This window comes from Perca fluviatilis, chromosome 11 (assembly GCF_010015445.1).
Source record: "Perca fluviatilis chromosome 11, GENO_Pfluv_1.0, whole genome shotgun sequence".
Classification (NCBI taxonomy): domain Eukaryota; kingdom Metazoa; phylum Chordata; class Actinopteri; order Perciformes; family Percidae; genus Perca; species Perca fluviatilis.
This window is the reverse complement of record NC_053122.1, coordinates 9,497,016-9,523,028: the sequence shown is the minus strand read 5'-3', so window position 1 is coordinate 9,523,028 and position 26,013 is coordinate 9,497,016. Positions and strand designations below refer to the sequence as shown.

The window sequence follows — 26,013 nt, the reverse complement described above, 5'->3', positions numbered from 1 at the left end:
CACCGCCACCGAAGTATCCCAATAAAGCAGCTAACGTTAACGTTACGTTAGCTTGCTGCTTCACACCTGGCGTTTACTTCTCGGATAAAAACGTCGACTGTCACGTAACGTTAGCAAACAGATGAAAGGCGGAAACACTGAAGCTGCTTATTCCGAATAACGTTGATTAAAGTTGGCTGGCCGTTTAGCATCGTCCGACGTCTGTCTGACGAAATTCACCGAATAACCTGTCGTTTCTGTTAGTAACGACATTCCGTTAGCTGGACAGCTTGACTGTGGTCCTTATTCTCGCTGTAAACTCGTCGACGCGAGCCAATAGTTCACTGGCGCCGAGGGCAAAACGGAACAATCACATCTCTGTTCAGTCATTTTTCCTCTCCAGCGTTACGTACAATGGTTACGTACACAGCCAAGAGGTCACAGGCAGTTTACTTCCGGGTTATCACTCGTGTCGTCATCAGTTTGTGTGTATGTGTCTTGTTTATATACCGTGTATGGTCTTCTATTAGTCTGCCTTTTATCTATTAGTGTTATATATATATATTCCTGTTTTCTTAATATCTCCATGGTTTGGGTCTTACTGTATTTTAAAAAATGTTATCATGTGAAGCACTTTGTGACTTTGTCTGTAAAAGTTTATTTGATATAGCACCTTTTACAGACACAAGTCATATATATATATTTAAATAACAGAATAAACAGTTAAGTACTTAAATGTATTTTGTAAGTCTTTGCAATAATATAACTGCATCACTAAATGACCTGTTTTTAAGTCATTAGGCCAAACTTAATTTGATGAAATGCAAATTAATAAATAACTGTGTGGTGTATATGTTTGGAGACCATTTTCTTGTTCTTTCCATGTGCACCCTCTGCCACATTTATCACAGCACAGCAATCTACAATAGAAAAAGAGTACATTGACGAATGCACCACAGAACCCCACCAAGAACAAACTCTCCTCTTTGACTACAAGGTAAAGCTAATCCTTGAACTACCTGTACTAATCTGCATGTTTATTATGTGGCTCTACTCTGTAAGACCCTGGTTCAACCTGTCCAGTCTGGGAACTTCAAGAACATCAACTTTATCTCATCCATCCCTACTGTTAGTTATTGTAGTTTATTTGTTTTACTGTATTCTGTCCCAAGTGCAAGTCCAAAGTTCAGACAGATTTTCTTTTAGCTGCCTTACTACAATAACAATTTATTGTTGGACAATAAGGAGATGAACCAAACTGACTATACAAAACTTAGAACAGAGGATATTTGCACCTGCAAAAATAAGACTTTTATAATGTCACATGAGTACGATTACTAGAACTTCAGGAACTGCCCCACAGGTAAGTCTAACTTTGGAAGATACCCACTTGTTTTGGCCAACTCAAACTTCTCATATTGGCTTCAGCTGAAAATTAGAATGTGTTTTTACACAGAGCGAGGACTGTGGATTATACAATATAATTACAGGTTTGACGTGGTACTTCAGAGTTTTATTCTTACCACGGTGAGACATTTAGACCATCACGTGACACAAACCAATACCAAATAAGCAGCTCTTTAGAGTCAGCAGAGCTATAATCCTTGAATTGAGGGAATGGTTAATCATTCATAGAAACGTTTCTGTTGTTAAAGAATGATTATATGAGTCGTTGGTCTGAGAGGATCCACAATCATAACAGAGAATCTATAAACCAACTAAGCAGTGTTGTACGTTATCAGTGAGACTTGGTAATAAGCTTTTCTTCTTTGTTGAACCCGTCAGTATTTTACATTTCCACAATGTATGCGGTGGCAGGTCCAATTCCCTTTTCTCTTCCATTTTAAAAGGAACAGTTCTGAGATGCAGCCACAGCATCACCTCCTCCTCATTTTCTGTCTTCCTCATATCTGCCAGCCAGCTGGCAAAGGTCTTGATAGGCTACAGTCTCGACACCAGCGGTTCTCAAAGTGGGGGACCTGAGGGGGTTTGAGGGGCCCCTAGAAATTAATAATTTATTTTTACAAAATATTAATCTATAAGTAACACCATAACAGAATGCATGACTATTTTGGACGTGGGTTTCATACACTTTCTGTAATAAAACATCTAAAAGCAAAAATCAGGCGAAGACCCTGAAATCTTATCCAATGGGTGTCCGTGGTCTAATTTGTGTCAGTTTAGGGCTCCTTGAAAAAGTTTCAGAACCGCTGCTCTCCACACCTGCTGGTTGTCTGCTCATTTCTGTCTCCTTGCCTCCTTGTCCTCACGCTTTTTCCTCTGATGTGTAGGTTCCAGAGATCTGGCAAGGCATCATTTCTTCCTCTGGATTCTCTTTATCTCTTCCTTCTTTTCCTGCTCACTTCCCCTCTTGCCCTCCTCTGCCTCGCTCTGCTGGCCATTTGACAGAGATGTGGTAAGACTTCAGCTCCTCCTCAGATACCAAGTCAGGGGCGCAGCTCATAAGGTCGTGACCCCGGAACGACTTGGGGAAGGCAATGACGTCACGGATGCTGGGAGCCCCGACCATAATGGAGACCAGCCGGTCCAAACCTAGAAAGGAGGAGGAGTGATAAGACGAGTTAATGAGTATTTAACCATTTTCACCTTTTAGTTTTTGAATTGGGCATTTTTATTACATGTATAATTCACTCTCTAGGCTCAGTGCAACACCGCCTCTTACACCCTGTTGTCAAATTCCAATTTTCCGTAACTAATTTGCAGCCCATCCACATGGGATATCACACGTCCCGACTTAAACTTGGAAGCTCAACAACTGCTATCATATTTAGCCAGTTAACAGCTAGAGAAACAACAATGTCAAAGTCATTCTCAATCAAATAACTAGCTCTTTGACTCTCATCCTTTCTACAATCAACCAATCTGCGGTCCCTGACTGAAAACAGTTCTCTCTCTCTCTGTGTGTGTGTGTGTGTGTGTGTGTGTGTGTGTGTGTGTGTGTGTGTGTGTGTGTGTGTGTGTGTGTGTGTGTGTGTGTGTGTGAGAGATCGCTAAATGTCGCTTGCTGTGGTAAAGTGCAAGAAGAAAAAGAGTTAACATTACCCAAAGCAATGCCTCCATGTGGTGGTGCTCCTGAGTCCAGAGCCTCCAGCAGGTGAGAGAGAAGACTGGGGTCCTCCTGCAGCAGACACATAGCACTTATGACCAGTTATTGATTCAGCCCAATTCCAAAAGTAGGCTTAACACTTTCTTTTTTTCTTCTTCTTTTAAAAAAAAATTATTTATAGTTTATTAATTTTTAGAACAAAAATATGACACATAAATAGTGTTAATAGGACATTCAAAACTATAAAAAAATACAGCTAAGACAAACAACAAAAAAGACAAAACTCTATACAGACAGGGAGTAATCTTTTCAACATAGCATATTCAGTAAAATAAAGAAAAACGATCACGCCTATTAGATGTGACATAGTTAAACCATCTTTCCTAATATGAAACAAACCTCTCCATTCTATGAGGGCTTAACACTTTCAAGATATACAATGACTCACCTTGAGGATACTCTCTAGGACATGAAGCTGTTCTGAGGCCTTGTGGATGCGGATGGAGCCTCCTCCAATCTCACAGCCATTCAAAACCAGGTCGTAGTGCTGACCACGTACCTGAGAATGACAGAGTACAACCGATGAGCTTTAGTCTGGATCAACGCAAGTACATTTCCAGGACAAAGCCTGAAATCCGGTGCGTGAGTTCAGGCTTTGCCCCTCGCCTTCCGCTCGAGTGTGTTGCTCTTCTCAAAATCCCTTCGATACGGGAAACAACCAGAACCTCCGAGCTAGCAAGCTACACGCTGAAAATGGAAAGTTTTTAAGAAAATGTGGATCATGCAATAAGGCACAATCCACCGGCTGATTATTTTGGGGAATGGTTGTAAAAAACTGACAAAGAATATGTATATGGCATTTACTCTCTAAATAGGACATTTTGGGACCGATTGGTGGGGATAGCTATGGACAAAATACACACGGCGATACACTGGTAAGAGCAAATTAGGTTTTACCACGTATCCAGCTAATTTAAATAGCTCACCGTATTGTATTATGTGAACAGTTAACTTCATTTAATATTGTATGTGGCCTTTTCATTTGCTGATCCACCAAAACAAGGTCCTTCCTGGGACTATTTTGCAGAGTCACCGTCGCTGCGATTATGATTGGTTTAAAGAAATGCAAACAACCCAGAGCGTTTCTTTCTCCTATCCAAGAATGTATGTGTGGAGTAGCCAGACCTTACTCCACAGCGCTGTGGGGATAGGTCTGGCAATGCAGGACTACATATGCTTTGATGCAATGAATACAAAAAGACACTAACACCAGTCAGACTTTGAGTGGCTCTACCTTCTGTGGCTCTGTGTAGAGTAGCTGTGTGTCCTCTGGCAGTGGAGCAGTAAATGGATGATGGGCTGACTCCAGCTGCTCCGGCTCCTCTTCTTTGGGCAAAAACAGAGGGAAGTCCACAACCCACAGGAAGTGGAAGGCTGAGGGGTCGCGGATTGAAACGCCACGAGACTCCAGGAGCTCTGCACACTGCAGACGAAGATTACCCAGCAACGGGCGCTGAGAGCGGAGCAGGGGTGTAGTGAGACAGAGGAGAGAGGAAAGGTAAGGATGGAGAGACAAGAGAAGAGGAATTAACATATATGCACATGCTATTCAGTTATATCTTTTCCCCTTCATCACTCTTATTACAAATGTACCTAATCCTTACCACAGTGTGGAGGGAACCAGCTGCCATCAGCAGCAGGTCTCCTGGTTGGGCTCCAGTCCTCTGCAGCAGCTCATCGGTGACTGAGACAGACAGCAGCTTCTTTAGAGGAGACTTCAACGTCCCGTCTGCTTTGACCAGCAGCACGCTGAGCTCCTTGGGACAAAACATACACACATGAAGAAATAAAACACAATAAGGAAATACTGGATACAATAACACTGCACCCGAGATGACATGAAAGGGTGACTTCACATAAAATAGTAAGGTAAGAGAAAAAGTGGAAAAGCAAACCTACCTGGCTGAACTGAGTCTTAGCAGTTTGTTTCAGTTCTTCCAAATCTTTCCCAGCAATTACTTTCTGTAGTCAAACACAAGACAGAGAAGGTCATTTGAGACGGGCCGCTGTCATGGGGTCAACAAAGGCAAGCTTGCAGATATCAGCAAACCTGTTACTTACAAACATAGTTCTGTTTGACATTTAGGAGCTTTTTTGTTTTCATTAATATTGCATTGTACTTCCCATTGTGTATGTACAGTATGTTCTGATGGATTTCTTACCGCTCCACTGGGGACACAGATGGCCTGAACGGAGCCTCCTGGTTGGCTGAGAGCTGATCGGAGGAACTCAATTTCTGTGGATAAGAAAACCTGACTGAGGTCGACCAGCTGGACAGACAGCCAGATAAGAAGAAAGACAGGGATTCAGACAGAGACACAGCAATACACACTGCAGGTCCCAAAGACATGTTTACCCCCTCCTGAACATCAGATGATAACACCCAGAAGAGAATTTTCAGCCTTTAACAGCAATGATTTTTTTGTTTTCAGTCAATGTGAAAATCCTCCTAGATTATCTCCAAAATTGGCTGGTGAAATAATTAGAGGTGACTTAAGGGCAGCTGCACAATTACAGTACGCAAAATGCTACATAAAAAAATGATTGGTTTATAAAAGTTTAAAACAAGTAGAATTTATGGCATTATAAAACCACTGAGGCCTCTATCATTAAGTGAGATTAGTGGATTAGCCAGCTATCTTTGGGCTTGACTCATTTTCATTTTCCTAGAATCCCCCACCTTCATACTGAATCTGGTGTCAGGCTTGTCCACGCCGTAGTCCCTCATGGCCTCTTCATAGGTCATGGTTTGGAAAGGAACCTTAACGGGACCGTTCTCTGCAGGCCAGGAGTACTGCAACAAACCCTCCACCAGGGACATGATACCGGCCTGGTCCACAAAAGACATTTCTATGTCTACCTGGGAGAGACAATGAGAACACAGACCAGGACTGTAAACCAACTAGTTAAGTCTAAGTCAACACCAAGTACAAAGGGGAACCAAATTTAAAACCAGGACAATTTAAATAATATTCAGCACCTAGACCAAAGGAACAAAAAAAACATGTACACCCCAGTACCGGCTCACTAGTGCACAGAAATGTGATGAATGAGGTAAAGTGTTTTAGGAAATACATACTGGAGAATAAAATTTAAACTGTTAAAATGACCTACAGTATGTTAGTGCAGAAGAGACAAAGAGAGAGAAACTAAGTTCCTTTGATCTATTCCCATTTGGTCTAGCGGTTAGGACTCCTGGTCTTCACCCAGGTATGACTCCCGGTATGGGAACAATGTTTACCTAATTTCACTGATCGGTAAAGTGGTCTAGACCAGACTTGAATATTTCAGCTCCAATACCAACCACTAACAACATAAAATGATCAGCTGTGTGCATTTTGCCCTTTTCCCATTCCACCTTCGGGTTACCTGGGTGAACTCAGGCTGCCGGTCAGGTTTGGAGCCTTCATCTCGGTAGCACCGGGCCATCTGGAAGTACCTGCCACAGTGACGGCGATGAACAAAGGCAAATAAGATTATGCATGATGTTAATTAGCTCTTGGTTAGTGACCATTTATTGTACGTTACTCTCAGGTAACACTACAGGTAGAAGTACATTTACTTATTACATATTTCCATTTCATGACACTTTATACTTCTACTGTACTCCACTACAGGGTGGGAAATATTGGACTTTATACTCCACTACATTTAAGAGGGAAATATTGGCCTTTATACTTCACTACATTTAAAAAGGAAATATTGGACTTTATACTCTTACTCTTACACTTTATTGGTTAGTCATGTAGTTTTCCTGTGCTCAGGCCTGCACCCACCTGTCTATGCCAGCCACCATTAGGAGCTGTTTAAACTGCTGTGGACTCTGGGGCAGAGAGTAAAAGCGGCCCGGCTCTCTGGACGGAACCACAAACTCTTTGGCTCCCTGAAACACAAAAGAATGAACATCTGGGGATCACGTCTGAGGGAAGCACAGACTCCTTTAATTTCCCTAAAGTTTAGAGAAGTTATCTTTTTCTCAAATTGATAATACAGCAATTCAGAAACAAATTCTTCTTCTTTGAATGTTCGTTTGGTTGAGAACTGTTAAAGTGACATTGATTCCGTGTAGCTGAAATCTTTAAATAGTAAAATGGGGATATTCTTACCCCTGGTGTTCTTTTAAACAAGGTCGGAGTTTCCACGTCCACAAACCCTACGAATGAGAAAAAAAAAAAAAAAAAAATACAGTTAGAAACAGTTATGTCACGCTTTAGCAAGGGAACGAGGACATGGATTCTACTATTCTGTACTTTTAGTGTAGTGTTTGCATGGTTTTCCTCTGTGTCTTCTAAAGTCACTTAAATTGAACGACAGACAGGTCACAATAACACCTGACAGGGGCAGTGTGCTTGGAAGTGTGATGAATGTATTGGTCAGTCTGTGTGTGATGGTTCGGTGAAGGATGGGCAACCTAAAAGGACAAATACGGTGCAAAATGAACCTAGGGGTTAATAACACGTGTATCAAGTCAACCGTTCTCTGGGATATGTTTTCAAGTTAATTGAATGTGTCCAGTTTTATTGCAAACCGCTAATTAGCTTATAACGCTAGTCGTCGGGGCACGGGTAAAGTAAAAAGAAATCGCCGTGCCGACGAACGCCGTGCTTGCTATGTTACTGGTTACTGGTTGCACGGCGTTCGTCGTTCGACTGGTCGTGAATGTATGTATACGTGAAAGGTATTGTCTTTATAATCTATCTTTTTAATAAACTGTCTGTACACTTACAAAGTTCTCAATGCTTCTGTTTACATGTAGGGACCCTCTTTATGCTACCATAGAAGTGTGTTGCTATTTGAGCCTTGTTAGTGGTATAGAAATAGCGATTTCTTTTTACTTTACCCGTGCCCCGATGACTAGCGTTATATGCTAATTAGCGGTTTGCGATGAAACTGGTCACATTCGATTAGCATGAAAACATATCCCAGAGAATGGTTGAGTCGGTACACATGTATTATTAACCCCTAGGTTGATTTTGCGCAGGATTTGTCCTAAGAGAATCTTGCTCTCCTTACCGTGCACATTACAGAGGTATTCTCTCATCTTCATCACAAGCTGAGATCTCAGTCTGAGGTTCTTCTGCATCTGAGAGGACCTCAGGTCCAGGTAGCGATACTGCATCCGCAAAGACTCTGATTTCTGTACATTAAATATTTTTTTAAGTCACAATTATTCACAATTAATAAACACAATAAATCATATTACTTGCTTGAACATATATAAAATAGTTACTTACTTTGACAAAGTCTTTAATTTCAAAAGGCAACTTCTGGCACACATTGAAAACCTCCACGCTCTCAGCCAGGATTTCTATTTCTCCTGTCGGCATGCTCTGTCGGTATGGGCACAGCAGAAAGAGACGATGGAGCAGTCTAAATAACAAATGACTACTTCAAATATTTGCTTTGCTAACCCCCAAAGTTCAGAGAAAGTCTCTCAAAAACCCTGACAATTCTGCTTTACATATTTTAGCCATTCAATGACAAAATTCTTGATATCATTAAAAGATGTTTACTGAAAAGTTTGTTACAAGTTGTTGCACATAAACATACACAAACCTTGTTCTCCTGCCCTGCTGGTCGTCGTCTGACTGTTCCTGTAACCTTGACGACAGACTCGGTTATGAGATCACACAGCGCTGCTTTCAAATTACTCGCAGACTTAAAACACAGAAGAATTTCAATTAAAATACAACGGTTGAGTTTACTATTAATCCAAACAATAAGAAGCCCTTCATTTCCTTTACTTTAGTAAATTGCTCTAGGTGCTGCAAATCGGTTTCCATTATTATTAATATATGTGTATTATTCTTGACATCTTTGTTATCTGCTGTATTAGTAATAACATAAACTGTATTGTGGTATTTGAATTGTTTTCATCCTTACTTCTTCCTGAGGGATTAGAACTTGTGTCAAGCCGCTGAAATCTCGCATGATGACAAACAGGTCCTGCCTGTTGGAGACAGAAAGGTTACTTTGTGTGAGCCCAAGAGAGCAAAACAACCAACTCTGCTGGGTAGTACTGGAGCCCTGCTTCCCAAAAACACAACTATCAGGTTGTTATATAAATGCAGGTACACATTTTCTCTTTGTCACATATAGAATTGTTCAGTTAGGTATGGAGAGGGAAATCCAAAGAGCTCACAGGAAGTGTAGAATTAAAATCTAATAGTGACATGTACAAAATGTGTCCTAAACAGCAGTGAGTGAGCATCCGAGAAAACACGGACTGACTATTACTTCTCATTTCTATGTGGAGCCACCTGTGTTTGAAGACTAGGGTTTTGGGTTTGAAGTATTGCCACTGAATCAAATCGCATTCCGATTCACAAGGTACCAATTCAATTTAATTAAATATCGATTTGATTAGGGATGTTTCAGTTATAATACCAATTTTGCTGGGATATGAAAGATTCTCAGAGAAATAAAACGGTTAATTGTACAAGGAACCATCTAATCTGAGAGGCCAGAATTGTACAAGTTCTTTCTTTAGTGCAGAGGGTGTGACACAGAGATGGTATACCTAAAGCCATACATCTATAAACATGACCATGCCTGTTTTTCCCTCGCCAAAATGTTGCCTAACTTTGGAGCGTTATTTAGCATGACATGAATTCCTTTGATCATTTAGTTTCATATGATACCAATATATTGAGTCTAGCTTTAAAATTAAGAGCCTCTTCAAAGATTGGTCTCAGGGTTTTATAAATCGATGTCAGATCATTCAAGTGAAGATCGATTTGAATCTGACCTAAATCCATCTAAAGACAATGTCTAACATACCTTTAAATACTTCTTCTGATCATTGTACATGTAGTTCCATGTCAGTGTGTAAACAGCAGTAACAGAATAATACCTGAGGTACTGGACCCAGCCACACAGAGAGACTTTCTCTCCCACATGATGGGATCTCAGTTCTCCACAGGTGTGACTCCTGAATGACAGACTGCTGGGACCTGGAAAATTAACCAAATAAAGATTATGGCTGGACGATAACTGGAATTGTTGTGATCATATGATGTTATCTTCTACAAATTACCATTGTCCAAATGAAGGAGGAAGCTGTAATAGCAGTAAGTTACATAATAACAAACATGTAGTTTTCAGTGGAACGCAATGTATTGAGATATATATATATATATATATATATATATATATATATATATATATATATATATATATATATATATATATATATAGATAGATAGATATACACACACACACACACACACACACACACACACACACAGTACAGGCCAAAAGTTTGGACACACCTTCTCATTCAATGACTTTCCTTTATTTTCATGACTATTTACATTGTAGATTCTCACTAAAGGCATCAAAACTATGAATGAACACATGTGGAATTATGTACTTAACAAAAAAGTGTGAAATAACTGAAAACACGTCTTATATTCTAGTTTCTTCAAAGTAGCCACCCTTTGCTCTGATTACTGCTTTGCACACTCTTGGCATTCTCTTGATGAGCTTCAAGAGAATGCCAAATAAAGATTATGGCTGGACGATAACTGGAATTGTTGTGATCATATGATGACTCATTAAACAGTTGACAACTAACTTTAAAACAATCTTTGCAGCTCTACTGTCAACTAAGACCTTTGTATATACTATAAATTGACTACTTGTGTAAGGCTAAAACAAATAGATGAGTTTTTGGGCATTCCAACCAAGCGTGTTTATTTTTATTTATTTTTTGCTAATTGGTGGTATTTCTTGTTCTGTATTTGTGTTGGTTGAGGGAGGTGAGGGTGGGTTGGAATATTGTGTTTTGCTATTTGTATAAGTATCATTTGTGAATAATGTGAAAAACTAAACTAAAAACTATGTTTTAAAAAAGCCTTAAATAATCAATCTTTTCTATGAGTTTTGGGCTAACTAAATACCACTTGTCATATATAATGTGTTCACATGGACCCTCCGCAGCGTTGTAAAGGAAGGTCTGGCAAAGCGAGACTACATCACTGTCCAAAGGCTATACCATCATCAGCTACAGACAATAAACAATAAACTGTCAATCAATCAAACAAACAAACAAACAAACAAACAAACAATCCCTTCCAGAGTACCTGTGCTTGGAGGATGAGCCTTGCCGAGTGTGTGAGAGCAGCTCAGCTGTCTGAGTTGAGGTTTCCACAGCAGCCGTCCTTGACCTGAGGTCGAGGCTGAGCTCTGGTACCAGACAGCGGCATTTCTGAGTCCACTCAACACTCTCTGCAGCACATATCGGCTTTTTGTTGCCATCTTCTATATCGAGCTGTCCAGTCCTTGCTGTTTAAATGAAGCACATGGGAGCTACTCTTTAAGAAAGACTGTTATAATGAGGCTCTTGACATAAGGACAAATTCAACAAGAGATCTAACACCGAGGACTGTACTGACCGGTCAGGATGTTTGGGGCTGGAGAGAAACCTCCGCTGTCACTTCATTCCGTCCCTCCTGTTCCCCATTTTCCCCGTCCTGAGCTGCTGTCACGACGCTCTGCTCATGTGGATGGGCTTTTCTGTTAGCTCAATGCTAATCCATATGTAGGAGTCGAGGATATGTAAACGGATGTGACGTAGTGATATCGTTATACCAAAACAGTCAGTTTGCTACATAATCGATTTAAATCGGCAGCGCGCTCTGCTGATGAAAGACGAGAATAAAAAGTTTACAGCACCGGGTATTTCCCTATTTCCAGGCGGTCTCCCAGGTACAGACCTGCCAAGAATTTACGAATCCTACTATGGCCACGCCAAGCCCTTCATTGGCCAGGCGTCCATGCTTACGCAAGGTAACGTAACCCCATTTGTAAAGGTCCTAGCCCCTGACCAATCGGCTATCCTAACCTTAACCACTCGAGGTCAAATGCCTAACTCCAACCAATCGAGCTGCTCGTAGGGCGGGACTTGGCGCTTTGGAGGAGGGTCTGGCGAAGCGAGACTAGTTTCTGCAGATCTGTTGGAATTTAATTCTCTTCATAATTTACTGTTTTTCCATTTCATTTTCTATTTTTCTTTTTTTTTACCTACATGCATGTCACTCTGTACATTTTACTACTACTTTACTATTACTTAAGAGGAAGATTGAAATGTTTTCAATGATATTGAGCATTTTCCTACTGTCTTTTAATTATTTAAAATATTCAAATATTTTTAAATTACAAATATCACAGTATATTAACATAGAGAACCAATAAAAACAGTTATCAGAAGTTAAATTTGCAAAGGTAATAGGCTACAACAACAACAACAACAACAACAACAAACAACTGTTTTTAGTTTTATAAATGAGAAGAGAACAGAATCAAACAGATTGTCCCTAAACTAAACAATTACACCTCCACTATTTATAGGGTTAAGAACATTTTTGGCTGCTTGGGGACTTAATTTGAACTTCCCCTCTGACCTTTTTTTTTAGTTTCACTTTCACTGCTTTGTGTCTCTCAGCAAGAATTCCTGTAGCAGGTAAGTGAACTCAAAATTAGATAAAGAAAAAATAACCAAGTCCCTAATTAAAGTATACGTAGCCTATATCGGTATTGTGGATGGCCCCGGTCAATAGATTAATAATTTATCTATGTGGGAATACTGTACTGTATTAACACTTTATTTGTGACCTGCCAAGTTAAACGTCTTAACGTGTTTTAAGCGGAACATACAACACCCATCCAACAGTCTTCAAGAAAACGGAAGAGTTTCTGAGTTTTGGCCTGAACCCCGAGGTCCTTATATGGTTTCACTCGGTGTTTGATCCCTAAAATTTCACTGAAATATTTACTAAACCGACTGCAACGTTTTTTACAGTAGGCTAGGTCTACAGTACATGTGAGACACTCATCACTATTGGAGCATTTTTATTACATGAAGAAGGGTGTGTCTTTGTTTCGGCTACATCACAGATCATATTTTATAGCTTATCAAGACCTTAATTTAGCAAGTTTTACATTTTTTTAGGGTGAATTCAGATAATGTGGGACACTTCTTGGTAGCCTTTATGCTCCTGTAGACTTTCAAAAAAATGTTGATTGACTCTAAATCGTTTTAGGCCATTTTAACATTTTTTATGTTGGATTGAAATGGGAATCCACCTTTCAAACATACCATGACCCCCTCTCTCACTCAGGCGGGGTGCTACTGGTGTGGGGTGTGACTTATAGGCATGCTGATAATGGTTGATTATATTATAGTTTATAGCATTAATAAAGCATAAAATGATGTCCCACTTTACCTGACAATGCTGTCCCACATTACCTAACATGTTCAGGAACGTGGGACACTGACACAGATGATATTTTTAGTTTTTACAAACAAATCATTATTTTACACATTTTTGTGTATTTTAGAGCTGCAAAGATTAATTGATGATTAATCAATTAGTTGTCAATAATTCCAGTCACCATCTGTTTGGAAAATCACCCCCTGATAGTTTTAGGGTTGTAAAACATTTTATAGGTTATTATTATTATTATTATTATTATTATTATTGTTAAGAATCAAAATCAGCTTCATTGGCTAAATACAGTATGGTTGGACACTGAAGGAATTTAACTCAGGTGGTCCATGGTTATTATACAGGGATTGTTTACTGTCATCATCACTGATTTATTTGATTGATTTCATGAGTGTGATGGCATGTGGTCAGAGAACAGGTATAAAAACTGTTTCTTTCAACGCACCATCACACTCATCAACACTTAAATCAAACATGTGATGACACACATTTTTGTCTGCAGTAACAAATCTGAGCTCCAAGTTGCTCTGAAACACTTTTTTATGATGTGAATAAGATTTAAATTCTACTTTCTGTAGGTTTTCACACCCAGCAGTTGGCTTCCAGTTGAATTAGTCTCTGATGTTTGCAGCAGAGTGACATCATGGCAACTGCAGCAATAGGTGAGTCTTTATTAGTCTGAATAACACTCTTCTCTCTCTACATTATATAGAAAACAAAAGAGTGTTTGATAAATTCTGTCTGAAAGCCCTGAATTAAAATCCTCTGATTGGTCAGTCCCAACAAAACATTAAATATGAGAACCAGTAAGAACTGTTGCTCAGTGACAGAACAGACAGACAGTAAGCAGAGGCTTCACCCCATCCTGAATCGGTCACTGCAACTTCACATATGTGTTCTCTCGCATCACAAAGAGGTGAATCTGTATGCCTGACTTTTGCAACACTTCTTGCCATACAGTACATGTGGTATGTCATTTTAAATTAGTTGGTTGGTCTGGGTGGCGGATGGGTCAAACAACATAGGTTTCACCCAGGAGGTGTCGAGGTTTGTGTCTAGTACGTGTCTAGTACGCCTAGTCGTGTGCATCACTTTAGTTACGTTACAAACATACTTATTCTAACCCTAACCAAGTGGTTTTGTTTAAATTCACAATGTTAAACCGTGTTTCCAGTGTGTAAAAAGATGATCGTAGTGGAGCATCACAGTATGACGTGCAGGGCTATCCAATGCATTGACAAGTGACGCCAATGATAAAGCATCAGTAGGCTATGTGACGAGTTGGCATGCGAATGAGTTGGTATAAATGACGATAAATGAAATTACCGAAGCTTTGGGCTGCATGAGGAAGAGCGTTTGTGTGTGAGGTGAATTGATGTCGCATCACTATTCTACTTGGTATTTGTAGTTTATTGTGTAATTGGAAAATCCTGTCCCCGGCCGTGTAGAGTCCATATAGCAGTGTTTCCGCTGGTAACCTTTTTCAGCCACAGACAAAAGAAAAAATGGACGTGGCGAGAAATGCGACTTATAACCAAATTATTATAGTTTATAATAATGCAGAACAGTAAGAATACAGCCATTTTATACAAAACGTATATGTCGTCAACTTGCGGATGCACATTCAACCCACATTGGACTGTTCATATGAGTCAGCCGTCACTCTGTTTACTAGCTGGTAGAAACTTCAGTCTGCAGTGGAGTTTATACACTGCACTGATCACCAGATAATTGTAGAGTAACTCTGGGCTTCATGATCGAAAAAAGATTTTGTAACTTGTATCTTCGCTTTCTTTGAAAAAACATACAAAATGAACATACAGCCCGACATCAGGTCTACTTAAGATTACATTTGATTATATAAATAGTAAACATATGTTGTGTCCTTCCAATCACAGATGATCTGCCTCCTTTGAAGCGCAGTAGCATCTTGGAATTACTGCCACCTTACAGTGAGTCAAACTGAACTATGGTGTTCTGCTATTTAAGAATATCAGCGTTTAAAGTATTTAATACTGTATATAGCAATAGTATATCTAAAATGAATACATGCAAGTCTGTGTTTAGTTGCCCTTTCTAATTATTTGGATTTTTCACAGTGTCTGAGCTGAGGGTTGTTCTGCTGGGGAACAGCTGGTCTGAGAGGAGTTCAGTGGGGAACTTGATACTGGGAGAGACTGTGTTCAACAACGCACCTGAATGTTGTTTGAAAATCAGTGGACAGTTGAAGGAGAAAAAAGTAGTTGTCGTCAACACTCCAGATCTGCTGCATCCCAACATCTCTCAACACGAACTGACAGAACATGTAGAAAAGTGTGTGAGATCCTCTGCTCCTGGACCTCATGTGTTCCTGCTGGTTCTACAGCCTGAAGGCTTCACTGAAGAACACAAACTGAGACTCTACAGAGTCCTTCAACTCTTCAGTGATCAATCATTTGATCATTCATTGGTGCTGATCTCACCACCCAGAGAGGAGAGTTCAGCTTCCATGGAAACATACATGGAACAGCCTCCATTAAAAGACCTGATCAGAAAATGTAGGTACAGATACTTGAAGAAGAAGAACCTTGATCACTCAGAGCTGTTAACACGTTTGGGTCAAACTGCAAAGGAGAACAACGGAAAGCATGTGACCTATGAACCATTTGAAGACATCACATCTACTTTACCAGTTGATCATCAAAGCCAAAAACAGAAGGTTTCTATCATAGAAACTGTTAAAACTACTGGTATGTGCAGACACATTTTTGACAAGGAAGACTTTGTTCTCACAAACCCTCCTTGATTTAAGGAGTAGTGTGTAGGATTTAGGAGGATCTATTGGCAGAAATGGAATATAATATTCATAACTATGTTTTATTAGTGTATAATCACCTGCAACCTAGATTTGTTATGTTTTCATTTAGAAGCTTAGAATGAGCCCTTCATCTCTACATAGGGAGTGGATCTTTTCCACAGACCCCCCAATGTTGCACCGCCATGTTTCTACAGTAGCCCAGAAAGGACAAACCAAACACTGGCTCCAGAGAGGTTTTAATGATACCTGAAGGCCACCATAGAATCTCTACACTCTTGGAAAGGGAGGAGAATGTGTTTCCCTTACTATTAAAATGTGTAGCACCCACTTCCATAGTTAGGGTTAGGGATAAGGTTTTGTTCAGGTTTAGGTAGGGGAAACGCATATGGACAGGGGAACAGTCTTTGATTGGAAACACCTGATTGGAATTGTGTAGGTCTGTTCAATTCCACCACATTCTGGATTTGGTCCAGACAGGGTCTGACTGTCCTCGGGTCACTTTTGGATTGGGTCTCTTTTTTTTATTCATGTTTGGTTCGGTTTTTTCAATGTGTCTGTTTCAGATCTGGCCTAACGTTTTTAAAGACAGTGTGGGAAATAAGAATAATGACAGTATGTCATAACAGGGGTGAGAGTACAGGAAGGGTTTTCAGTTGGTGGCAATCTGCAACGTCACCGCTAGATGCCACTAAATCCTACACACCGCTCCTTTATTTAACAACATTAAGCTGCATATTAATGATGTCATCTTTTTACAGGGATTACAGCGAAAACCCCTGCACAACTCCCAGAGGAAAACCCTGTGACTCACAGTAAGTTATGTATCACAACGCTAATCATGTATTTGAAGGTTTTTGGTGACATCTTTTTCTCCACGATTAACCTAAACACATCCCACAAATCTTCGCTATTGAAAAGCAATACAATTAAATTTAAAAAAATCCTTAAATAATTTAATGTCAGTATTTCATATATTTTGTCATTTTGCAGTTTATAAAAACATGTTAGGGGAATTGTGATGCCGCTTTTTAAAAATGTTTATATTGAACATATATAGAAGTTATTTGTGGTTTAACCTCCACATACACTTCTCTGTATGGACAAAACAGTATTTCCTGTAATAGCACTGATCCCTGCCATACAATCATTTCAATTTCACCACTTTATCTTTCCTAAAGTATAATTTCTTATGTAAAACAGATGTATATGAATATAATATGTAGGTGATTGAGTTGGTATTTTAAATGCACCTTTAAAATCAGGTTAATTGTGAATAATATTATAGTGTTAGCTGGTGAATAGAAGAAAGCAGAAAGGATCAAAAAGTATTTTTTTTACAGCCATGACTTACATGATTAAACCTCTGCATTCTCATCTCACACATCACATGTTATGGTGGATTTACTCACTAACGTTGTTGTGGAAACACAATAAGCATGGAAACTAAATGCACACTTCCTGCATTACTGCATTTCTTCAAATACTAAGTTTTTTTTTTTTTTTTTTTTTTTTTAGTTTAGTTTATTTAGCAGGACAATGTGCAGTTACATTAAAAAGATGGCTGCACCAGATTTAGCATTATGCTACTTTCCATCTGTAGTCCTCCACTCCATCTGTAGTCCTCCACGAGTTACTCCTCTAGTAAACTAGTATTCACATGAAATAAAACAATAAAACATTGAGACCATTCAGAAAGGCACTCTGGGTAACAAATTCAACACACAAACTGGTTGCTATGGACTCGTCACTAGGCTTCCTTAGTCATTGTATATTTTAGCATATAGGTAAAGCTGCCGAAGCTGAACCATAGACTGTATATTAATTTATTCAAAAACATATACGTTTATTTTTAAAGCAGATTTTAAATTACATTGTAATAATTTAACAATTCGCCCTTATGAAATCCAATCGCAGCAAGGCTGTCTTGGAACGGAATAGAGAGACGGTGGCGGAATGCCCCGACACTTAAATTCAACTAAAATGTAACAGTGAACACTGAGTGTTGGACCTAAAGTCTGTTGAGATGCCTCTCCAAACGCAGAAACGAAGCGCAATCACATAAAACGTTAAGAAAAAAGATCCGTATTTTGCCGTAACACGAAAAAAAAGTAATCCACAGCGATCAGTAGATCCACAAAAAGGTAAATGATACGGTGTATCCAGCAAGTCCTACGCATGTCACATTCACCAGCCAGCTCCAAACAGGTGAACAAGGCCTCTCCACTTCGCCGTTTAAACAAATTGGAATAAACATATAAAAGTCCAAATCTACACAAAACGCGCAATCAATTAGAAAGCTGACATAAAATGTATATACATGGCATTTAGTAAACTTTTATTGCAACCTTGGCACGGCAAGGTGTCCAGACATAGTACAAGAGTAATTTTCGTTTTTTTACGTCTTGCTGCTCACATCCTCAGCCAGGAATTATTTTTTTTACTAAAGCAGTATGTGAAATCAGATGTATTACCTACCACCATTTAGTTGTTTTGTGTTATTTAAAATATTTATAAAATATCTGGTCATGCCAGACATAATTATTCCACTATTTTTTTTAAGTTTCAGCCACCAGGGGTGCAGTGCTCCCCCTGCCTCCCAGCAAACTCATGGGTCAGACCCATCTGGTAGCAGGGCCCGAGACTGAGAGCTACATGGATAAATATGCACCAAACAAGCCACTTTGAAATTTTGCTGTTTCGTGAATACAAAAGTTGTGTTACCCCCGCTCCTAGACTATACAATTTTGGGTGACCCTCCCCTCAACAAAGAATAAAAAGACATGACCCTCCCCTATTTTCCTCCGGTGGTCCATTCCATAATACCGAACGGTCCCTTACCAGTGTATCTCAGTGTGTATTTCGTCCATAGCTCTACCCACCAATCGGTCCAAAAATGTCCCAGTTAGAGAGTAAATGCTGTATGCATATTCTTTTTAAATCTTTACAGTCACCACCCCGAATGAACCAAGCTGGCCTGCCTTGTTGCACAATCCACATTTTCTTTAAAACTTTCAGTGTGTAACGTTGCTCAGAGGTTTGGGTTAATGTTGCTCAATGTGGAGTTTAAAGTTAACTTAAAGAAAGTGAGGGACATCCGGGGGAATTTCCGGCAGCACCAGAACTGTCCCGTAAATGAACCATCGTCGATATAGACTAACTTCAACAGGAAGATAAAACAAAAGTTCTTTGTAGCAGGCATAGTAGACGGCCCGTACATTCAGTAATAGCCATCTTTACTCTCTTATTTTCTATACTCAGTGTCTCAACCAATACCGACTTTACACAGTGGTGGAATGTAACGAAATAGCTACAAATACTTTGTTACTGTACTTAAGTAAATTTTTCACAAATCTGTACTTTACTTAAGTAGAATCAATAGTGCATACTTTTTTTTTTTTTTGAACTTTTTATTTAAACATTTTAATCATTATACATAACGTTTCCTGACAGCAATATAAATGTAATAAACAAATGACAGGCAAAATAAGTTACAATAAGAGTACAAATAAATTAAAATAAATAAGTAAATATGAAGCAAAATAGAACTAAGTGCGTAAAAAGTAGTAAAAAGTTGATTAAATAAAATTAGAATAGCAATAATAATAATGGTAACAGCAACAATAACAACAGGCAGAGAGGTAGATATCTGTAAATAATAGCTAAGCAAAAAAAAAAAAAAAAGGAATTTAGATAGGTATCCCTTCCCAACAGTATTGCATCATATCATCCCATCCATCAGACCCTCAGATACCTTGAAACACAAGTCCATCTTTGCACAAAAGTGTCCATAGTCAGCTGTAGACTTGCCGTCATTTGCTCCATCCTGTATACATTTTTCAGTCTCTGGACCCATTGACCTATTGTTGGCGATTTTACATCCCTCCAGTTCACTGTAATCATTTTCTTTGCTACTAATAAAAGAATCCTAAGTATATATCGCTGATCCGTATTATATAGATCTGTAGGTATGGCTCCCAGCAAAAACAACATTGGTTCTGGAGTGATATCTATCTCTAAAATAATATCAATTTCCTTTTAAAACAAAACCAAAAACTTTTTTTTTTTAAGCCATCCCAAAAATATGTGTGTTGTCTCCAATAGTTCCACATTTTCGCCAACATAAAGCCACGTTGGGGTTTTTCACAAATGAAGAGATGATAAAGGGAGTATTAAAAAATCTGATCTTTACCTTCCAGTCAAATTCTTTCCACAGTTGGCTACTAATTCCCTTATGACAACTTGTCCATATGTCCATCCATGTAGAATCTTCAATTATAACATTCAATTCTAATTCCCATTTTTCCTTGATGTAGTTTGTGCTTTGTGAGGTGCCAGCCGTTAACCTTTTATATATATTAGATATGTGTTTTTTTGTTGGGAAATGCCTCTCCAGAACACTAATAAAGTACTCTTCTATTTCATTTGGGTTTTTGGTGAGCAGCTCCCTTTCCTTATGGCTTGTGATATAATGTCTTATCTGGAGGTATCTATACAAATCATTTGATGGGAGGCCAAATTGTTCTTGAAGTTGAGGGAATGATTTGAATTCTGTTTCTTTAAAAAGTTGATTAATTGTACAGAGACCTTTATTGGCCCACCTTCTAAACCCGCTATCCCACACGGAAGGTGGGAATTCTATATTTCCTACTATCAACATGGCCCTTGAGATCGTCTCCGGTCCCCTGAGCATTTTTTTCACTGTTGTCCAGACTTTTAAAGTATGTTTTATCCATTCGTTCTTTATTTTGATTTTATTGACAGACTTTATATCAATAAATGGTAGTACTGATAAGGACGTGCCCCTAACAGAGTCTTGCTCTATCTGAGTCCATATTGCTTCCCGGTCATTTCCGATCCATGCCACTATTGCATTTATCTGTGCAGCCCAATAATAATTTTTAAGGTTTGGCAAGCCTAGACCTCCCTTGTCTTTGGGTAAATGAATGGTTTTTAATCTTACCCTCGGTCTCTTCTTTTGCCAAATAAATGTTGAGATTAATTTGTCCAACATGTTTAAAGTGGAAGCAGGTACTCTTACAGGAAGTGATTGAAACAAAAAAAGAAGTCTTGGTAGTAGGTTCATTTTTACTGTTTCTACTCTGCCAATTAAAGAAAGGGGAAGGACCTCCCAACGTGTCACATCATTTTTTATTTGTTTAATTAATTTGTTGTAATTTGCCTCAAACAATTGAACGGGGTTGGGTGTAATAATAATTCCCAAATACCTAAATCCTTGTTTGGACCAGCGAAAGAGACCTTGTTATTTAATTGTGTAGGCCAAGTACCTGAGATCATCATGGCTTCTGATTTATTTTCATTAATTTTGTATCCAGACACTGACCCATATTCCTGCAGGCATTTCATAAGCGCAGGGATGGAAAGAAGTGGATTTTTAACAAAAAGTAAAATATCATCTGCGAATAAAGCTATTTTATGGATTGACCCCCCTTCGTCCTCTATCCCTTGAATCTGCATATTCTGGCGTATCGCCTCTGCCAAAGGTTCAACACTAAGAGCAAATAAGATGGGTGATAGTGAATCCCCTTGTCTCACACTTCCGATCCTGAAAAACTAGAACAGTGACCATTAACTCTAACTTTGGAGCTGGGCTCCTTATACAATAGGTTGATCCAAGTCACAAATTCTTTCCCAAAGCCCATTTCCATCAGTGTCTGCCTCAGAAATACCCGGTCACTTCGATCAAATGCCTTCTCTCTCGTAAGCTGAGAAGCATCGACGCTTGTTTGTCTCCTGCCGCTATTGCCTGCAGGTTCAGGGTTCTCCTTATGTTATTTGTTCCTTGACGTCCTAGTATGAATCCTGTTTGATCTGGTTGAATTAATTTCTTTATATATTTTTGGATTCTAGTAGCCATTATAGAAGTCAGGATTTTATAATCTACACAAAGTAAACTTATTGGGCGATAGCTGGTGCATTGTATGGGGTCCTTCCCCTCCTTATGTATGACTGTTAATATGGCTTCTGACCATGAATTTGGGGGGTCTCCTGATGTTAGAACGTAATTATATAATTTACATAATATGGGAGTGAGCTCATTCACAAAGATTTTATAGTATTCTCCAGAAAAACCATCTGTTCCGGGCGTTTTGTTGTTTTTTAACTTGGTGATGGTTTCTCTAATTTCGCTCTCTGTGATAGGCTTTATTAAGAGTTCTGCTTCCTCACTTGATAGTTTGTTGATTTTAAGGGGTCTCAAAAACTCTGTAATTTTCTCTTCCTTAAATTCTAGTTCTTCAGCCCTATATAGCTGTTTATAATATGTAGCAAATGAGTCTGATATTTTAGTGGGATCGGTCTCAACCTGGTTAGTTCCAGGGTTCCTGATCTTGGGAACTGCACGGCTAGATTGGGCTTTTCTGAGTTGAAAAGCCAGTAACCTACTAGCTTTATTCCCCATTTCATAATATTTTCTATTAGTATATCTGAGAGCTCCCTCTGCCTTATATGTCAGAGCCTCATCCAGTTGTTTTCTAATTTCCTTTAACTTTTTAAGAGTATCTTCCTGTCCAAATTGTTTATGTTCCCTTGTTAATTTTTTTATTTCAGTTTCCAATCCTTGTTGTTTTGCGAGCCTTTGTTTCTTTATTCTAGATCCTATAGAAATAATCTTTCCTCTCATCGTGGCCTTACTGGCATCCCATACAACTGAGGGGGAGACACTACCATCGTCATTCACAGTGAAATACTCAGTTAGAGCTCCTTGTATTTCTTGCCTGATGTTCGGTATCTGTTAGTAGTGAGACATTAAGTCTCCAGTGTCTAAAGTGGTTGTTTACCCCCTAAATTAATTTTCATGGTCACAGGGCCGTGGTCTGAGATAGTGACTGGCTCAATTGTACTTTCTTTAATTCTATATAGTTCAGTTTTTGATATGCAAAAGAGGTCTATCCTCGAATAACTCCCATGCACTTGGAAAATTAAAGTGAAATCTCTCTCATTTGGGTGGAGCTGTCGCCAAACATCTACAAGGCCTAGTTCCTTCATCATATCTAATAGCCCCTTAGACATTTTAGATTGAGATTTTCTTATTGCAGGTAACCTGTCCAATTTTGAATCCAGAGTGCAGTTTAGATCGCCCCCCACTAGTATAATACCCTCACTTTTATCTGCTAGTAGAGTTGCAACTTTTTTGATAAAGTATGGGCAATCTTCATTTGGGGCATACACATTAAGTATGGTTATCTTTATTCCCCCAATTGTGCCTATCACCATAACATACCGGCCTTCATCGTCTTGAAAGATTTTCTCATTGTTGTAGTACACTGATTTATTAAATAGTATAGCAACCCCTCTCTTCTTTTTCCTCCCATATGATGCACTATAGACCTGATCCACCCACTCTCTCTTTAGCTTCAAGTGCTCAGTCTCAGACAGGTGTGTTTCCTGAATTAAAGCAACAGAGCAGTGAAACCTATTTAATTGTCCTAAAATCTTTTTCCTTTTGATCGGATTATTAATTCCCCTTATATTATAAGTTATAAAATTCAACTCAGCCATGGACTTCGTACTCTTACAATATTGCTCCCTACCTGTTTACACTTGGACGTCAAAAATAATCTAATTATTAACAAAATAGTGCCTGTAACATGTGTCAGGAAAAACAGAAAACAAAAAACATTGTATATAACACAGAACTGAACTTCCATCTCATCAACCTGACGCGCGGCAGGTGAACTGTGGCTGCACCAGGTCCGGGTGGTATTGGGGCAGAGAGGTGCGACCTACCCTCTCTGTGGGAAAAAGCACACACAGTGCAAGTGTGACCAATATTACACTAACATGTAAAAGGTCCGGGTGAGTGTATGCCACTCATGTACTCCAGCATATCCTCCTTCTGGACTCTCTAACACATTACCTTATGATGTGACAACAATATGTTATTTATATATATGTTAATGGCACTTATGGTATTCCTATAGGTCCGTTATAACCTTACCACTGGTTTAGTTTAAACAAACTTCTTATCCATCTTAGTGGTAGATTCCCTTTAGTCTCCCTCCTGAAGGAGGGCCCGAGATCAGCTGGTGACAAAAACGCTGCCTTCTTTCTCCTCTCTTGGCTCCTCCATCCATCCTTCAGCTCCTCCTCGATCGCTCCCTCTCCCCACAGCGCACGTCGACTCCCAGCTCCTTCAGCAGCAGCGGGCACTCGTTAGTGATGCGAAGGTCTTCTCCCCGGTGTTCAGCTTCACTCTCAATTGTGCTGGGTACAGACACCTGCGCCTGTATGTCCATCTTTTTAAGCTGTTTGATAACTTCTCGAACCCTCATCCGTTTCTGCTGAAGATCGGGGGAGTAGTCCTGGTCAAAGTAGATCCGCTTACCCTGAAAGAGGACCGGTCCCTGGCTCCATGCCTGCCTTATGACTGTGTCCTTCACCGCAGCATCCAGAAATCTCACCATAATCGATCTTGGTGAAGCTGTGGCATCTTTAGGTTTGGCCACCAGTGACCGATGTGCCCTTTCAATCTTAATGTCCAGGTCTGGTGGCAGTTTAAGCTCCTTCTGAAGTAGGTCTTTAGCAAATCCAGCCATATCTTTCCCTTCACTGCCCTCCGGGATTTGAAAGATCCTGATATTGTTTCGGTCTCAGTCTGTTTTGGAGGTCATCACATTTTGCCGATAGGTCGATGTCCCGGTGTAGCAGGTACCTCAGCGCCTCGCGATGTGCGCATCTCGCTCCACCGGCCGCACCGACTCTCTCCTCCAGTCCTCCCATTCTTTCCTCGTGTTCCGCCAGCTGGTCCTTTATGTCCGAAATAGTTTGTTCCACCCGGCTAAGGGCCAGTTGAGTGTGGTTGTGTCCGTCTTGGTTTTCTTTTCGGAGTTTTTTAAACTCCTCCAGTATCATTGAGTCTGACTGACACGTGTTGCTACTAGCCTTTGTTTTGCTAGTTGGGCTCGGTTGATTCGGCTTATTATCATCTTTTCCCCGTGAGGGGTCTGGTTTTTCCTGTCTCCTTTGACCAGCGGAGGAACTCATGTTTCATAAATCTATCTTTTACGTTTCAGCGTCAAAATATCGTAGTTGTCACTCTTATCTTTAATTTTGTCCAGCGGAGCTAACTTACGGTGCTGCAAGCATAACCATGTCGTCACCGGAAGTCCAATAGTGCATACTTTTGACTTTTACTTTGTTACATTTTGCACTAATTATCTGTACTTTCTACTCCACTACATTTCTACAACGTTCTGTTACATTTTCGTTACATTTTCTGATCAGTTTTTCCCCCTGCCAAAACATCTTCCTGACCGTCACATGTTTGTAGTCCACAGGGAAGCCTTCAGGAGCGGCTCTGCACTGACACGCCAAGACCCGCCCTTCAATAGCATTTATTGGCCAGGCGCGTACCGCTCCTAGTACTAACGCTGCTCCCGTTACTGCTGCTGCTCCCAATACTCTGCTTGGTCATATGTGAAGCATCCGTTCACATACATAAACATAGGGTTAATACACAACCCGTATATTTATCTTAAATACACTCCCGGTCCTCCTCAGCTGTGAAGCTTGTTGTCCAAGCCTGTATGTTCTCGCTAGATAAATGTGCGCAGCATGCACAAGTCGAGCTTCATGCAGATAACACTGATAGATAACCAGAATTCTAAGTCAGAATGTAAACTCTTTAACGTCTTAAGATGGCACGGACCAAATTTGAAGTTGATCGGATGAAATCTCTAGGAGGAGTTCATTAAAGTACGACGATGTGGAACTGGCCAAAATCGCACTAATTTCGAACTTTGAATTCAAAATGGCAGACTTCCTGTTGGGTTTAGGGTATGGCTCTAATGAAATTTTTTGTACGTCAGTCCATGCTACATGTGTGTACCAAGTTTCGTGAAACGTACTGCAGGGGCTCAATT

General features: G+C 39.7%; 2 protein-coding genes across 3 annotated transcripts in view; one reads left to right on the top strand and one right to left on the bottom strand.

Annotated features, from left to right (window-relative positions):
* Nucleotides 1-1,186: 1,186 nt before the first annotated feature.
* dars2 (aspartyl-tRNA synthetase 2, mitochondrial) lies at nucleotides 1,187-11,847 on the bottom strand. Its single transcript, XM_039816672.1, has 18 exons — nucleotides 11,503-11,847; nucleotides 11,191-11,392; nucleotides 9,960-10,059; nucleotides 8,990-9,056; nucleotides 8,663-8,764; nucleotides 8,341-8,436; nucleotides 8,120-8,243; nucleotides 7,213-7,259; nucleotides 6,883-6,989; nucleotides 6,476-6,545; nucleotides 5,787-5,966; nucleotides 5,269-5,376; nucleotides 5,006-5,068; nucleotides 4,711-4,863; nucleotides 4,341-4,559; nucleotides 3,495-3,605; nucleotides 3,043-3,118; nucleotides 1,187-2,532 (listed from the first exon to the last, which is right to left on the bottom strand). The coding sequence occupies exons 2-18, from the start codon at nucleotides 11,363-11,365 to the stop codon at nucleotides 2,339-2,341; spliced, it is 1,992 nt and encodes a 663-aa protein (XP_039672606.1). The 5' UTR covers nucleotides 11,366-11,392; nucleotides 11,503-11,847; the 3' UTR covers nucleotides 1,187-2,338.
* Nucleotides 11,848-12,531: 684 nt separating this feature from the next.
* The window catches only part of LOC120568397 (GTPase IMAP family member 8-like), a 109,711-nt gene continuing 96,229 nt past the window's right edge, over nucleotides 12,532-26,013 (top strand). For both annotated transcript variants that reach the window (XM_039815912.1, XM_039815913.1), the window contains exons 1-5: nucleotides 12,532-12,569; nucleotides 13,914-13,997; nucleotides 15,234-15,287; nucleotides 15,435-16,064; nucleotides 16,891-16,944. In XM_039815912.1, the coding sequence (XP_039671846.1) occupies nucleotides 13,979-13,997; nucleotides 15,234-15,287; nucleotides 15,435-16,064; nucleotides 16,891-16,944 (757 nt within the window). In that variant the 5' untranslated portion in view covers nucleotides 12,532-12,569; nucleotides 13,914-13,978. The remainder of the gene's footprint in view (nucleotides 12,570-13,913; nucleotides 13,998-15,233; nucleotides 15,288-15,434; nucleotides 16,065-16,890; nucleotides 16,945-26,013) is intronic.

What these genes read in the sequence shown, in the direction of transcription:
- dars2 (XM_039816672.1), bottom strand. Translation starts at nt 11,365, where the DNA reads ATGGCAACAAAAAGCCGATATGTGCTGCAGAGAGTGTTGAGTGGACTC. An exon ending in TTCTAATCCCTCAGGAAGAA is followed by an intron (nt 8,765 to 8,989) that starts GTAAGGATGAAA and finishes CTGTGTTTTAAG; the next exon opens with TCTGCGAGTAATTTGAAAGC. An exon ending in TGTTTAAAAGAACACCAGGG is followed by an intron (nt 6,990 to 7,212) that starts GTAAGAATATCC and finishes TTTGTGTTTCAG; the next exon opens with GGAGCCAAAGAGTTTGTGGT.